Source organism: Phaseolus vulgaris, chromosome 8 (assembly GCF_000499845.2).
Source record: "Phaseolus vulgaris cultivar G19833 chromosome 8, P. vulgaris v2.0, whole genome shotgun sequence".
In the NCBI taxonomy this organism is placed as follows: domain Eukaryota; kingdom Viridiplantae; phylum Streptophyta; class Magnoliopsida; order Fabales; family Fabaceae; genus Phaseolus; species Phaseolus vulgaris.
Window position 1 is genome coordinate 444,834 of NC_023752.2, and position 13,908 is coordinate 458,741.

At 34.8% G+C, this 13,908-nt stretch overlaps 1 protein-coding gene across 3 annotated transcripts in view; it reads left to right on the forward strand.

The window, feature by feature from the left end:
* Window positions 1–13,908, forward strand: part of LOC137827079 (protein SWEETIE) — a 37,653-nt gene that overhangs the window by 15,483 nt on the left and 8,262 nt on the right. For all 3 annotated transcript variants that reach the window (XM_068633287.1, XM_068633288.1, XM_068633289.1), the window contains 17 exons: window positions 623–755; window positions 1,141–1,247; window positions 1,675–1,785; window positions 1,876–2,043; window positions 2,834–2,920; window positions 3,066–3,159; window positions 4,174–4,242; window positions 4,329–4,451; window positions 4,531–4,599; window positions 4,835–4,939; window positions 5,275–5,363; window positions 6,298–6,454; window positions 6,811–6,960; window positions 12,292–12,341; window positions 12,478–12,577; window positions 12,664–12,720; window positions 12,808–12,875. In XM_068633287.1, coding sequence (XP_068489388.1) covers window positions 623–755; window positions 1,141–1,247; window positions 1,675–1,785; window positions 1,876–2,043; window positions 2,834–2,920; window positions 3,066–3,159; window positions 4,174–4,242; window positions 4,329–4,451; window positions 4,531–4,599; window positions 4,835–4,939; window positions 5,275–5,363; window positions 6,298–6,454; window positions 6,811–6,960; window positions 12,292–12,341; window positions 12,478–12,577; window positions 12,664–12,720; window positions 12,808–12,875 — 1,737 coding nt within the window. The remainder of the gene's footprint in view (window positions 1–622; window positions 756–1,140; window positions 1,248–1,674; window positions 1,786–1,875; window positions 2,044–2,833; window positions 2,921–3,065; window positions 3,160–4,173; window positions 4,243–4,328; window positions 4,452–4,530; window positions 4,600–4,834; window positions 4,940–5,274; window positions 5,364–6,297; window positions 6,455–6,810; window positions 6,961–12,291; window positions 12,342–12,477; window positions 12,578–12,663; window positions 12,721–12,807; window positions 12,876–13,908) is intronic.

Genomic DNA, 13,908 nt, shown 5'->3' on the forward strand with positions numbered 1-13,908 from the left:
ATATACAGGTCTTATGAAATAGATGTTGATTAACACTTAGTTTATTTGGATGATTAAGTGTGAAATGATTTGAAGATTTAAAAGAAATCAAAATTGTATTATAAAAGAGTCAGAAATGATTCACGGACTTGTGTTTTGTAAGTCAAGAACTAATGATTTTTTTTTTTTTTAAAATCTCCTGGACTAATGGAAGGTTTTTATTCTCAAGGACTAAATTGATTGACACATACAATCAGGATGATTAATTTGGGGTTACTCTTAAAATTTTGCTAGTTTTTCCAATAACTCACATTACCTCCTTTTAAGTTATATGATTTTAAATCATTTTTAATCTCAATTAATTTTGTATGACCAAGATTTGCCCACTCATACTCATTCTCAGAAAAACAATTTACTTATTTTATATATATATCATGTCATATATATATATATATATAACTAGATTGGATATAAGCTGGATGCTATAAACATTTATAAATAACTATCTCTAATGAACTGCTAAACACAACTGGACATGTTTCATACTGCGCACACAACTATACAATGACCAAGGAATCATCACTATTAAATTTAATGCTTGCTTGATTTGCTGCACTAATTAATAATAATGTGCTATGACCAGGCTTCCCGGATTAGTGTTTGGGGTTTCAAAGAAAATGCTGACAGAACATAGTCGCAACCCGGTGGCAGCCACAGTTGAAAAAGAAGCTGGATGGTTGCTTTTATCATCATTATTGGCTTCTATACCGAAGGAGGTTTGGACTTCTAGATAGTTTGTTTTTTTCTAAAGCTATGTTTTTTTGTATAAAAATAGAACAATATTTAAGGAAATCATGTGTAAATATTTGTTATCAGCATTACAGAAAATAAAGCATAGTATTTTATAACAACATTAGGGAGAATAATCAGGACTTCAAGGGAGCAAATCTTAGTGATTTCCTTCACAACAATGAGAATTATTAAGCCCATGTCCATTTTCAGATTTTCTTTAGCTTTCTAATCTTTTGAAAAATTATAACATGAAATTCTACATGTTTCATTAGATTTTTAAAGATGAAATGTGCAAATTATTAACCTAGGATAAGCCTCATAATTGATTTAAGCTAAATTCTGATGCCTGGAGGTTTTGGTTGTATGCAGGAGCTTGAAGAGGATGTCTTTGATATTCTTGCCTTATGGACTACTCTGTTTACTGATAATCCAGAAAATGAAATGAAGAAGACTGATGATTTAATGTCAAGGATTTAGTAAGTACATCTTAACATGATCCAGTATCTTTAGTGTGATCAAATCCTTATATGACTATCTTTACCTTTTGAATTTTCCATCCTTCTGGTGATTATCTGATTCTCTAAAACATAGAGATCAGTCTTTATAGTGTACAGGAATATTATGCAGTTACCAACTACTTGCAACGGATGGCACATCTAGAAGTAACTAACTCTGCTAAGCTGACAAATATATAAAAAAGTTAATACAATTGCAATGCATACAACCACAAGATGCATGAAATCATTGGAAAATTCTGGTGTGAATGTATGACAAATATAGAAAAAAGTTAATACAATTATAATGTTGTTTTGCACATTTTATTTATTTTCTGTGTTGATTAGTAATTTTAAAATGTGTTTGGTTGTGTATTTGTCATTCATTATTACCTCTTGTATCTTGTAGTGTTTGGTCTGCAGCTGTTCATGCACTCACTGCATTCATTAAATGCTTCATATCTCCTAATCTCGTAAATGGTGGAGTTCTACTTCAGCCAGTTCTTGTATACCTTAGTAGGTATAACTTTCTTGTCTACCCGCTTCTTTTCATTTGTGGCTGAGTCTGTGACTTCATTTTATATCAAGTCCTAATCTATGTTGAAAGCAGTGCATTATCGATCATATCAGCATTAAGAGCCAAGGAAGTGCCACATGTAAAGCCTGCAGTGGATGTATTTGTTATCAGAACTTTAATAGCTTACCAGTCTCTTCCTGATCCTTTTTCATATAAAAGTGACCATCCTCAGATAATCCAACTATGTACATTTCCGTTCAGGTAGTGTTTGCTCTCTTTATTTCATTTAATATATTGACTTGAGGTTGAACGTTCACAGAGTTTGGGTTTGGACCTAAATGAGACTGACAAAACTTGCATGTAATGTGAGGGTTGGCTCCTCATTTATATACTTTAATTTCACCTTATTACTAATTGATCTTGGTCTTGAGATTCATTAAAAAGTATGTTCAGTTATATCTTTTTTGTGTAGTAATGGTTCCTTTAAAATGACAATTATTTCATGTTTGGTATTGTGAAAAAATATGTAAAATTGCAATTATAATGTTTTTCTCTTCTTTCTAATTTTTCTAATTGGTATTATTTTCAAGAATTTTCTGTTATTTTTTGGGTTGATAAAAGGTAATTTCTTGAAGAATTGAAGAAATTACAATATTGAATCTTTCTTAACAAAGACAAAAAAGCCAAGCAACAAATTAATTACTTTTTGAAAAACTACTGTATGCTTACACCAATTAAAAATCAAATGATTATTATTATTATCCCAGATCAATTGTTGTGCTATAAAAGCATTATTAAAAATGCGAGAGTTATTGCAAATAATATAGTGATGCTTTTGCATACCTTTGCTTTTAAAATAAAACTGCAAGACTTAATCTGCAACCATTTTTGCTGGATTAGGCATCGTTGCATCACCAAAACCATTAAACCTAACTAGTAAATCTAAAACTGTTAAATGATTTTATTTTGTTGCATTTACTTCATGTTTGTAACAATGAACTGTTAACTATTTATTGATTGATCTGTGTTTTTTTGTTCTTGTATGAATAAGATATGCTTCAGAATATGAAGAAAGTTCGTGCTTGAGGTTGCTCTTAGACAAGAGAGATGCATGGTTGGGTCCATGGATTCCTGGAAGGTTTCTATCTGACTGTTATGCAATTAAGCCTTGTTGTTTCCTTTTACTCATTAAAATAAATTGCAATGAACCCTTGTTGTCAAATGAAATTATAAAATTATACAAATGTCTCCTATCTTCTAAGTTTCTAACTTCTGTGAAAAAGGGATTGGTTTGAAGATGAGCTTCGAGCTTTCCAAGGAGGGAAAGATGGCCTTATGCCCTGTGTATGGGAGAATGAAATTTCTAGCTTTCCTCAGGTATTAAATTTTTGAAGAATACAGTTAACAATCAGTCACTTATGTAGTAATATACTGTTAAGTATAAATTAACTGTTTCTTTATCTCCTTAACTTTTTTAAGATTAGAAATATTTTTGCCTTGGACTCCTAAAATGTTATTCTCTATTGTTTTTTTTTTAAATATTTTCTTTTTGGTTTTATAAAGCTATATTGTGATTATATGTTCCAATTAAATTTGTGATTGTTACATGCGGTCTTTTCGCCTTAATATGTGATCAAATAATTATTTGAACATGATTTCTTTTTGTGTGGCATGCTCATGGAATGTTCTAAATTAGCAGAAACATTATTAAGTAGAGCTGGAAATTAGAAAATTATTTTTGGCATATGTTTGTTGTGGAATTTGTATCTCGAACAAAAAAAAACTAGTAGGGGGGAGGGACTTCGTAAATAGTAAGAGCATCAACCACTGATCCAGGGATATGCTGAATGGTAAGCCGCTTAGTAAGTACCATCTCCCTGACAAGAACATGTCAATCTCCATATGCTTGGTGTGAGCATGGAGAGATGTGTTCTGAGCAAGAAAGACACCATTGATTGTCAAAGTAGACATTGAGAATTGGAAAAGAGACCTCAACCAAAGTTCATTGAATTGGGTTTTGCCACGTGAGAAGACCACTGACTAGTAAGAATGTGGATAGAGAATAGCATGATAAATAGAGGTGGAGAAATGGTGGAATCCATTGGAAGAAAACATTTTAGAAAGTCTTGATCAGTACGCCTTTGATAGAATCTTAGCATTTTATTTGATATATCATAATAGGGTCATTTGATCCATGTAGTTGACACCTGACTCCGCGTAGAATGGGAGTGGATATTTTTGGTTATTGTACAATTTTATGTTAGAATTTCACTTTATTTTAAAATAAATTTTGATTAGTTCGTCCAACTCATTTATATGTTTGTCTCATGCTGTCTTATTATTTTATTGGATGCATTTCTACTTCAGTAACACCTTAATTTTAACTTGAAGCCGGAGACCATAAGCAAGACTTTGGTGAACCAGATGCTTCTGTTTTTTGGGACCATATTTGCTTCTCAGGTAGTCCATCAACAACCTTGGCATATTGCAGAATTCAGAGAGTGGTTGTTATTATCGTGGACATCAGTTAGTGTTTTATATCTCAGGATAGTGCTGGCATGCTCTCCCTCCTGGGCATTATGGAGCAGTGTTTGAAAGCTGGGAAAAAACAAAATTGGCGCAAAGCTAGTCTTACCAATATTTGTGTGGGCTTACTTGCTGGCTTTAAGGTTCTTTCCATCCTTCTACTGGTATCATCAAAGTATCCTGTGCGGATCTCACCTAATATAATTTTTTGTTCTTCTCCAGGCTTTGCTCTCGTTTCGACTGCAAACACTTGGACAAGAGATTTTGGGTTTGGCACAATCTATTTTTCTGGTAGGAAATCTCTTAATCCACATACAAAAAGTAAATACATTTAGTATCTTGAAAATATAAAGAGTATTCATCACATTCTTACTTTAATAAGTTCGAAACTGAATGAGAAGATGGTGTAGGATGATTTAGAATTATTCTTCAATTGTTTGTTTACCCAAATTGTCACTGTGTTATCTCCTTTTTTTTTTCTTTTGTTAAATATTATGGTATGGTGTTTGTTGAATTTGAATGGAAGAGTATTTTGGCGGAGGGAGACATTTGTGCATCACAGCGCAGAGCATCATCTGAAAGTCTTGGATATTTAGCTCGATTTGGAAATGATATCTTCACTGCAAGAATGGCAAGTTCTTTTCTGCTTTTCAATATACATGTTTTGTTCCCTGTTCTGTCGACTGTAATTTTATTATAAGAAACATCTTCCTTATTCACGAGGGGAGCATATTATGTGAGAACTTAAAGAAGGAGTATTTATCTCTGACCACAGAATCATTTATGGACAGTTAAGATGAAATTTGAGTAAAAACAATCTTAACCATCCATATCATGTGTGAAATATTAATTGTTTTTATTTCTTGTGTTCTCACCCGCTTAGACACATTTAGCTTTGAAATTTTTTCTGCACTAATCAATTTTTCTTCTGTGATTGTTCTTTTCATCAATGATGTTGCCAAGCAGACAAGATCACTACTTGGTGAGCTAAATGGTGCAACTGATCCGAACTATGCTGGATCAATTGCTTTTGCACTTGGCTGCATTCATCGCAGGTCATTTATTATAATACCAATGAATGCTTAATAGTTTTGATGTTTATTTTATCAGTTTTTTCAATTCCCTCAATATATCATCCTTTCATTCTGAAACACTGATGAGTTTTTGTGGACAGCGTGTCAAAAAGGAATAAATCTCTATTTGATACTTTGAAATATTTCTGTTGATAAGTTTAATTGTGTAGTTAATTTCTTTCTTCTTTAGGATTTAGTTTCCTACTTTCACTGATGTAATTCTCCTTTATAAAAAAGAGGAAACCCTACACAAATTGATCATCAGTAATATTTTCATATTTCCAAGTATTTTTATTTGTTTGAACTCTGTTTATCTGTACTTTAGCACATAACCTTTTTGTGATTAGTTTGGTTTAAAAAAAAGTGAAAGGAAAGAAAGGAAAATGAGTAGAAAATGGGATGATAGTAGGTTGTTTGGTAGGAGGTTGGAGCATCCCTCAAATTCTCCAATTAGTTTATTTATTCTTTGCCGATAAAAAAAAAGGTAATAACACATTGTAAGTTAGGTGATTAGCAATTGAGATGTGATAAAAGGAAAAAGGGTGGTTAATATTGACAGAAATAGCACCAATGAGAAACTTTACACTTTTACAGTAGTTTCTTTCTAAAAATTCTTTCTGCTTTGTGAGACAATCTAATTTATTGGAGGATTAGTTTATGCAAAACTACACTGGTTCTGGTAGAAGGTTTACATGATGTTTCTGGTGCTTTTTTCTTGTGCGTTTAAGATCTCAGCTTAGATATTTGGCTGACAGATCTACTAACTATTTCAAACTTATATGAGCAATTAATGGTTTTACTTCCTTCTCCTGATTGCTACAGGCCCCATTTCTTTTATAATTCTGTCACTCTTTCCCAAGTGTACAACATCAACTCTAAGTTTTGACAGTTCTTTTCTTATGTATCTTGACTGCAGTGCAGGAGGGATTGCTTTGTCAACTCTAGTGCCTGCAACAGTGAGCTCTATATCCTCACTGGCTAAAAGTTCGGTAGCTAATCTGCAGATTTGGTCTATGCATGGTCTTCTTTTAACTATTGAAGCTGCTGGCTTGTCCTTTGTCTCTCATGTCCAGGTATTCATAGTTAAATATAAGCATCTTAAGATTGATAATATATTAATATAGTTTTGATATTTTGTCGTCCAAATAGAATTAATGATCTGACAAAATAATTGCTGCACGAAGAGCTTTGCTCCTTTGTTTTAATGTGATAATATATTTGTCAAGGACCAAATTGACGTAGTTCTATGAAATGTAACTGATTGATTAATCTGAGCCATCCAGTGTTTTTTATAATTTGAATTTTGTATCCATGCTCCAGAGAAAGCTCTTTAAACAAGTAAACATTTACATGGTAGAGAAAGCTCTTTAAACAAGTAAATAATCTTTCTTATTAGACATTATGTGGTTCTCTCTATGTTTATTCACAGGCGACCCTTTCTCTTGCTATGGACATTCTTTTATCTGATGAAAATGGGTTAGTAAACATTCAGCAGGGAGTTGGCCGTCTTATAAATGCTATAGTTACTGTTCTTGGTCCTGAGCTTGTCCCAGGAAGCATTTTTTTCTCCCGCTCCAAGGTGAATTTTCTAGTATTTTTTTTCTTAATAAAAATATAAACTTATCAAGAGGAAAGAGAAAATAATTATAAATTAAAAAGAATTTTTAGGATAGATGATCATCTTTAATGAATAAGGAAACACAAATGAACGTGATAAATATTAAAAAACAAAATTCAATGAAGTGAAGCTACAAATTCCTCAGAATGTTTGTTTGGATAGCTCCCTTAAAAGGCATCAACTGCTGTGTTCAGGATGCCTGCTTACAAATACCAGAGTTGCAGTCCTAGCCTATAACCTTATGCACTTACTGAAAGAAAATATATAGACACTAAAAATTATTAAAGGAAAAGAAAGAATAGGGTAAATCCCTTGTGTATATTGAACACATAGGGTTATGTTTATATAGGAAAAAGAAACATATGGGCTAAGCCCATTACATAAATATGAGATATCTAACAATATCTATAATATCTCATAATATCAAATAATATCTAATTATATCTAATAATATCTAACACTCCCCCTCAAGCTGGTGCATATAGATCATATGTACCCAGCTTGTTACAAATGTAATCAATCCTAGGTCCTCGTAAGGGTTTAGTAAAAATATCTGCTAATTGATTATTTGAATTAACAAACTCAGTCTTGATATCTCCTGATATAATCTTTTCTCGAATGAAATGACAATCAATCTCAATATGTTTTGTCCTTTCATGAAAAACTGGATTTGAGCTAATATGAAGAGCAGCCTGATTATCACATATCAGTGTCATTTGAGTAACCTCTCCAAATTGCAATTCTTTAAGTAACTGTTTAAGCCAAATAAGCTCACAAGTAGCCGAGGCCATAGCTCTATATTCTGCTTCTGCACTAGATCTTGCCACAACACTTTGTTTCTTGCTCTTCCAAGAGATCAAGTTATCACCAATGGAGACACAATAACCAGAAGTTGACCTTCTATCAGATGGAGATCCTGCCCAATCAGCATCTGAATAACAAACGACTTTGGTATGGTTATTATGACCATATAACAAACCTTTTCCAGGAGAGCCTTTAATGTACTTCACTATACGAATGACTGCATTCCAATGATCTTCACATGGAGAATTAAGAAATTGACTCACCACACTGACTGCAAAGGAAATATCAGGACGAGTAACAGTGAGATAGTTCAATCTTCCAACTAATCTCCTGTACTTCTCAGGATCTGAAAGAGGCTCCCCCTGATTGGGTAGAAGCTTGACGTTGGGATCCATGGGAGTATCAACAGATTTCGAATTCATCAACCCAATTTCCTCCAAAATATCTAATGCGTATTTTCTTTGAGAGATAACAATACCAGTATTGGATTGTGCTACCTCAATCCCCAAGAAATATCTGAGTTTGCCAAGATCTTTGGTCTGAAAGTGTTGACAAAGGTGTTGTTTTACTTGTGAGATGCCATGGTGATCACTGCCGGTAAGAACAATGTCATCAACATATACTACAAGATAGATACACCCAGCACTCGAGTGACGATAAAAAACTGAATGATCGCCTTCACTGCGAGTCATACCAAATTGTTGAACAACATTGCTAAATTTTCCAAACCAAGCCCTAGGAGACTGCTTGAGGCCATATAAGGATTTGCGAAGACGACATACCAATCCAGAAGACTCCCCCTGAGCAACAAAACCGGGAGGTTGCTCCATATAAATTTCTTCCTGCAAATCCCCATTAAGAAAAGCATTTTTAACATCCAGTTGATAAAGAGGCCATTGTTGAAGAGCAGCCATAGCTATGAATAAGCGAACAGAGGCCATCTTTGCTACTGGAGAAAAAGTATCACCATAGTCTAAACCAAAAATTTGGGTATAACCCTTAGCCACAAGACGAGCTTTGAGACGATCAATAGTACCATCAGGACCAACTTTGATAGCAAAAATCCACCTGCAACCAACAACAGATTTCCTAGATGGTAAAGGAACAAGTTCCCAAGTTCCATTATTCTGAAGCGCATTCATTTCATCAAGCATGGCCTGACGCCAACCAGGATGGGCTAAGGCATCACCTACAGATTTTGGAATGGATACAGAAGAAATAGACGAAAGGCAGGTATAAAAGGGTTGAGATAGTCTATGGTAACTCAAAGCAGTATAATGTGGAGAGGGATTACGAGTAGAACGTATACCTTTACGAATAGCAATAGGAAGATCAGGTTCAACAGTCGGAGGTTCAACTATAGGAGCCGGAGGGGGATGAGGTGTTGGCACCAGAATAGAGTCTGCTGATGGACGATGAGACGGTTGACGACGACTATACACCTGAAGAGTTGGCGGCGGTGGTGAATTGTTAGGTGCACTAGGCACAACAAGAGGAATATTAACTTGATTAGATGAAGAAATTGAAGGAGAAGGACAAGACTTAAAGTAAAGGGAAGATTCACTGAAGGTGACATCTGCTGAAATAAAATAACGGTTTAAAGACGGTGAGAAACATTTATATCCTTTTTGTGATCTAGTGAACCCTAAAAAGACACATTTGTGTGACTTAGGAGATAATTTATCAAGACCAGGACTAAAATTATGAACAAAACATGTGGACCCAAAAACTTTGGGAGGTAAAGAGTGGAGAGGGTCATGTGGAAATAAAATAGAATGAGGAATTTTGTTATCTAAAACTGAAGATGGCATGCGATTAATGAGATAACATGCACTAAGAACGGCATCACCCCAAAAACGCTGAGGAACATCACCATGGATTAAAATAGTACGAGTTGTTTCAACAAGATGTCTATTCTTGCGCTCAGCTACCCCATTTTGTTGAGGTGTATAAGCACATGAAGTTTGATGAAGAATACCATGAGAAGCCATAAAATTTTTAAAAGAATGAGAAAGATACTCACGTCCATTATCACTGCGCAAAATTCGGATGGAAATTCCAAATTGATTTTTAATTTCATTGTAAAATATTTGAAATATAGAAAACAACTCAGAACGGTTTTTCATTAAAAATACCCAAGTACATCTTGAATAATCATCAATAAAAGTAACAAAATACTGAAATCCTAAATTAGACTTAATACGACTTGGTCCCCAAATGTCAGAGTGAACTAAGGCAAAAGGAGATGAAGCACGTTGTGAGACACTACGAGGAAAAGAACTACGAATGTGTTTCCCTAACTGACACGACTCACACGATAAAGTAGACACATTAGACAAACATGGAACAAGCTGTTGCATCTTGGCAAGACTAGGATGACCCAACCGAGCATGAATGAGAGATGGAGAATCCATAATTGCGCCAACATGTGCAGAGATCTGTAGTTGATAAAGTCCATGAGACTCACATCCGGTGCCAATCATCCGTCCCGAACTCCGGTCCTGTAAAGTAACAGAATCTTTGGTAAAAGAAATAACACAGTCAAGGGAACGAGTGAGACGACTAATGGATAATAAGTTAAATGGAGACCCAGGGACATAAAGAACATTATCAATAGATAAAGATGAAAAAAGATTAATAGTACCAACACCATGTGATGGTACCTTATATCCATTGGCCATGGTAACTGAAGGTAAATAACCCGTAGTAGATAGGGAAGAGAAAAAAGATTTATTACCAGTAATGTGATCAGTGGCACCTGAATCTAGAACCCAAGGGCCATGGGAAGTGGAGTGAGTGAGGCCAACAAAAGATGTACCTGAATGTGCAACAGAAGCCGTGGAACTAGGGTTCTGACGATCCTCATACCATTTAAGAAATTCATTGAAAATAGCAGGCTGGCTTGGGGTATCAATTGAAGTATGGTCCATGGTAGAAGGTTGCACAGGGGTAATTTGAGCAACCGCAACAGATCTAGGAGGACGACCATGTAAGGCATAACATCTGTCAATTTTGTGGCCAAGTTTGCCACAATGGTCACACTTGTGACGCCCTTTGCCCGGCTTGTGAGCGCGAGTACGATCATTATGCTGAGATACTAAAGCAGAAGAGTCATCAACATGAGACGTTATATCAGCGGTGTGTTTACCTGGCACGCGCAAAAGGGTAGAACAAGTGGAAGTAAAATTGGGCACAATAGGAGATCCCAAAATTTGATCACGAACGTGAGAATAATCATCAGGAAGACCATGTAAACCCAATAACATGAAGAACTTGGATCTTTGTTCTAGTTCTTGAGAAGGAGTAGAGGCAGGAGGTAATAACTCATTAAAATCATGAAGAAGAGCATGAAGTTTACCTAGATATTCTGCCATTGTACCATCAAGACGTTTGGGAGCAATAATTGTGAGAAGATTTTGACACACACCATAAAGACGTTGAGTATCATTGGTGTATAATAATTTTGCTTGTTCCCAAACTTCTGAACATGTTTCATAGGTACGAAAAATTTGTTTTAAAGATGAGTGAATGGTCGATTTGATAACAATGCATAATTGAGCATCAATTTTCGACCAACGAACAACCTCATTTTCAGCAAGAGTAGGATGAGTAAGATGATCAACATAACCTTGACTCTTAAGCCATAATTTAATATCTGATGCCCAAGTGTCATAATTGGTTCCATCCAATTTGTCAATGGAAAGATGAACATTGACGTAATTAGTATAAATAGATGAATCCGGCATAATGACGGAAGAAGAAGCCATAGTGGCAGCGGAAGCGGAAGAAGCCATAAAAGATAAGGACAAATCCAGTCACCGGTTAATTGGCGGGAGCAACAAAGATGAAGGCTCCGACAGCGATTCCGGCGGTGTCTCCGGCGAAGGTCCGGCGAAGTTCCGGTGAAGGTCCGGCGAAGGTCCGGCGAAGGTCCGGCGAAGGTCCGGCGAAGGTCCGGCGAAGGTCCGGCGAAGGTAGGGGTGGTGGCTGGAAAAATTCCAGTGAATAGTGGATTCACCAATAAAAATTGAACCCTAAACCCTAAACTCTAACCTTATGCTCTGATACCATATTAAAGGAAAAGAAAGAATAGGGTAAATCCCTTGTGTATATTGAACACATAGGGTTATGTTTATATAGGAAAAAGAAACATATGGGCTAAGCCCATTACATAAATATGAGATATCTAACAATATCTATAATATCTCATAATATCAAATAATATCTAATTATATCTAATAATATCTAACAAAAATGAATATGAACATACAGAAAAGTTGATAATACTTTGTTACCGAGACCTATATATAGATCAAAGAATTACTAAGAGTTAATTTTAATTGAGAATAGAAAAAAAAAGTCTTCTGGCAACAAACAAAAAAGAGAAATATCTCTAACAGCACTGAAGTAGGACATAAATAGTTAAAATAATCTAGAGTCTGCAGCATTTTTTTTATACTTCATACAGTATTTTTTTCCCCATTACAGTCTGTCATTGAAGAGATTAGCAGCTGGCAAGAAACTTCAACTATGCTTGAGTATGTTTCTTCATTCCACCTATTATAATATAATTAATATTTTCTTGTTGTCATCTTGTTTTTGGCTTTGGGGGAAGTATTTTTCAAAGTATTGTTTTATTGATGATTATAAAAAGTTTTGCTTGTTTTGTTGCAGGAGTGCTCGCTTCACACAACAACTTGTTCTTTTTGCACCTCAAGCTGTTTCTGTACACTCCCATGTGCAGACTCTTCTGTCTACTTTGTCATCAAGACAGGTTTCCCTCTGAAGTATTTTTCATTGTAGGAAATGATGTGTTATTAACTCCTCTTTTTTGCTTATACTTTCTTTTTCTAAATGCAGCCAACTTTACGGCATCTTGCTGTGTCTACTCTAAGGCATCTAATTGAGAAAGATCCAGTTTGTTCCCCATCTTTATATGTTTTCAATAATAGAAAAGCTAGCATGTCAAATTGTTTTGCTAAGATCTGATTTTAATCTTTGCAGGCTTCCGTTATTGTTGAGCAGATTGAAGATAACCTGTTCTTTATGCTTGATGAGGAAACTGATTCCGAGTACGGGCATAGATAATAAAATTTTCTTACCCTTTCCTGTTGATTAGTTCTTGGGTTAAGATCAAAATCAAACACCTTTTTTATTGTTAGTTTCTTAAAATACTTTAGGTAAAGCCTATGCATTTGTGCTCTAAGGATTATTAGGATAAAAATATCCTCATTCTCTCCATAGTATTTAGGAGAAAAAATATTTTTAAAATCTTCCTGTTTATTTCAGCATACTTTTATTTCCTTATTTTTGAGAGTTTGTTTGTTACAATTAGAGGTGATGAAAATGTAATTGCTTATTTGTTTGAAATAAGGTTGATGAGAGTTTGGCATGGTAGGTTGCCCACTTGTATCACTCGGGACTTCTTTATGAACCTGTATAAGCTACTGGAATATATGTTTTCCTTATTGCTACATGGGTTTGGTGTTGCCCCCATGTTGGTTGTAATATTTTGTATCTTTCTTTTCTTTTTAATGCATGTTCCTCTAGAAGCACATGATTGTTGAAGCTCTGGGATGCCAATCTAGTTGGAATTTCAAAGCTTTATAATGATGTTTTCTAGAGTGAAATTTGTTGGAGAGCCCACATCAACTCGGAGAAAGGCCGAATTATAATATATTAGTGGGGTGCAATCCTCACCTTACAATCCAATTTGAGTTAGGAGTAAACCTACTACTTACTTAAATGGTATTAGAGCCATTCAAAGCTTGTCGTAGTCGAGTTCTCTGGAGGCTATTATGTCATTGTTATCGCACTCCTGTTAGACCACCCACAAATATATGTCCTTAGCGTGAGTGTGTGTTGGAGATACTAGGAAGAAGGCCAAATTTTAATATATATAAGTGAGGTGCAATCTTCACTTGGCAAACCGGTTGTGAGTTTAAGTATAAACCTACTTACTTGGAAAACTTTCTTATAAAATAATAAGAATTTATTTTAGAGCAGCAAAGAGATGTCACAAGGAATACAAAAGTTAGTATTTTGTTCCTTTGTTTTGTTTTAAATGTTTCAATCTTCCAATGATTTTTTTTTGTATTTAACATT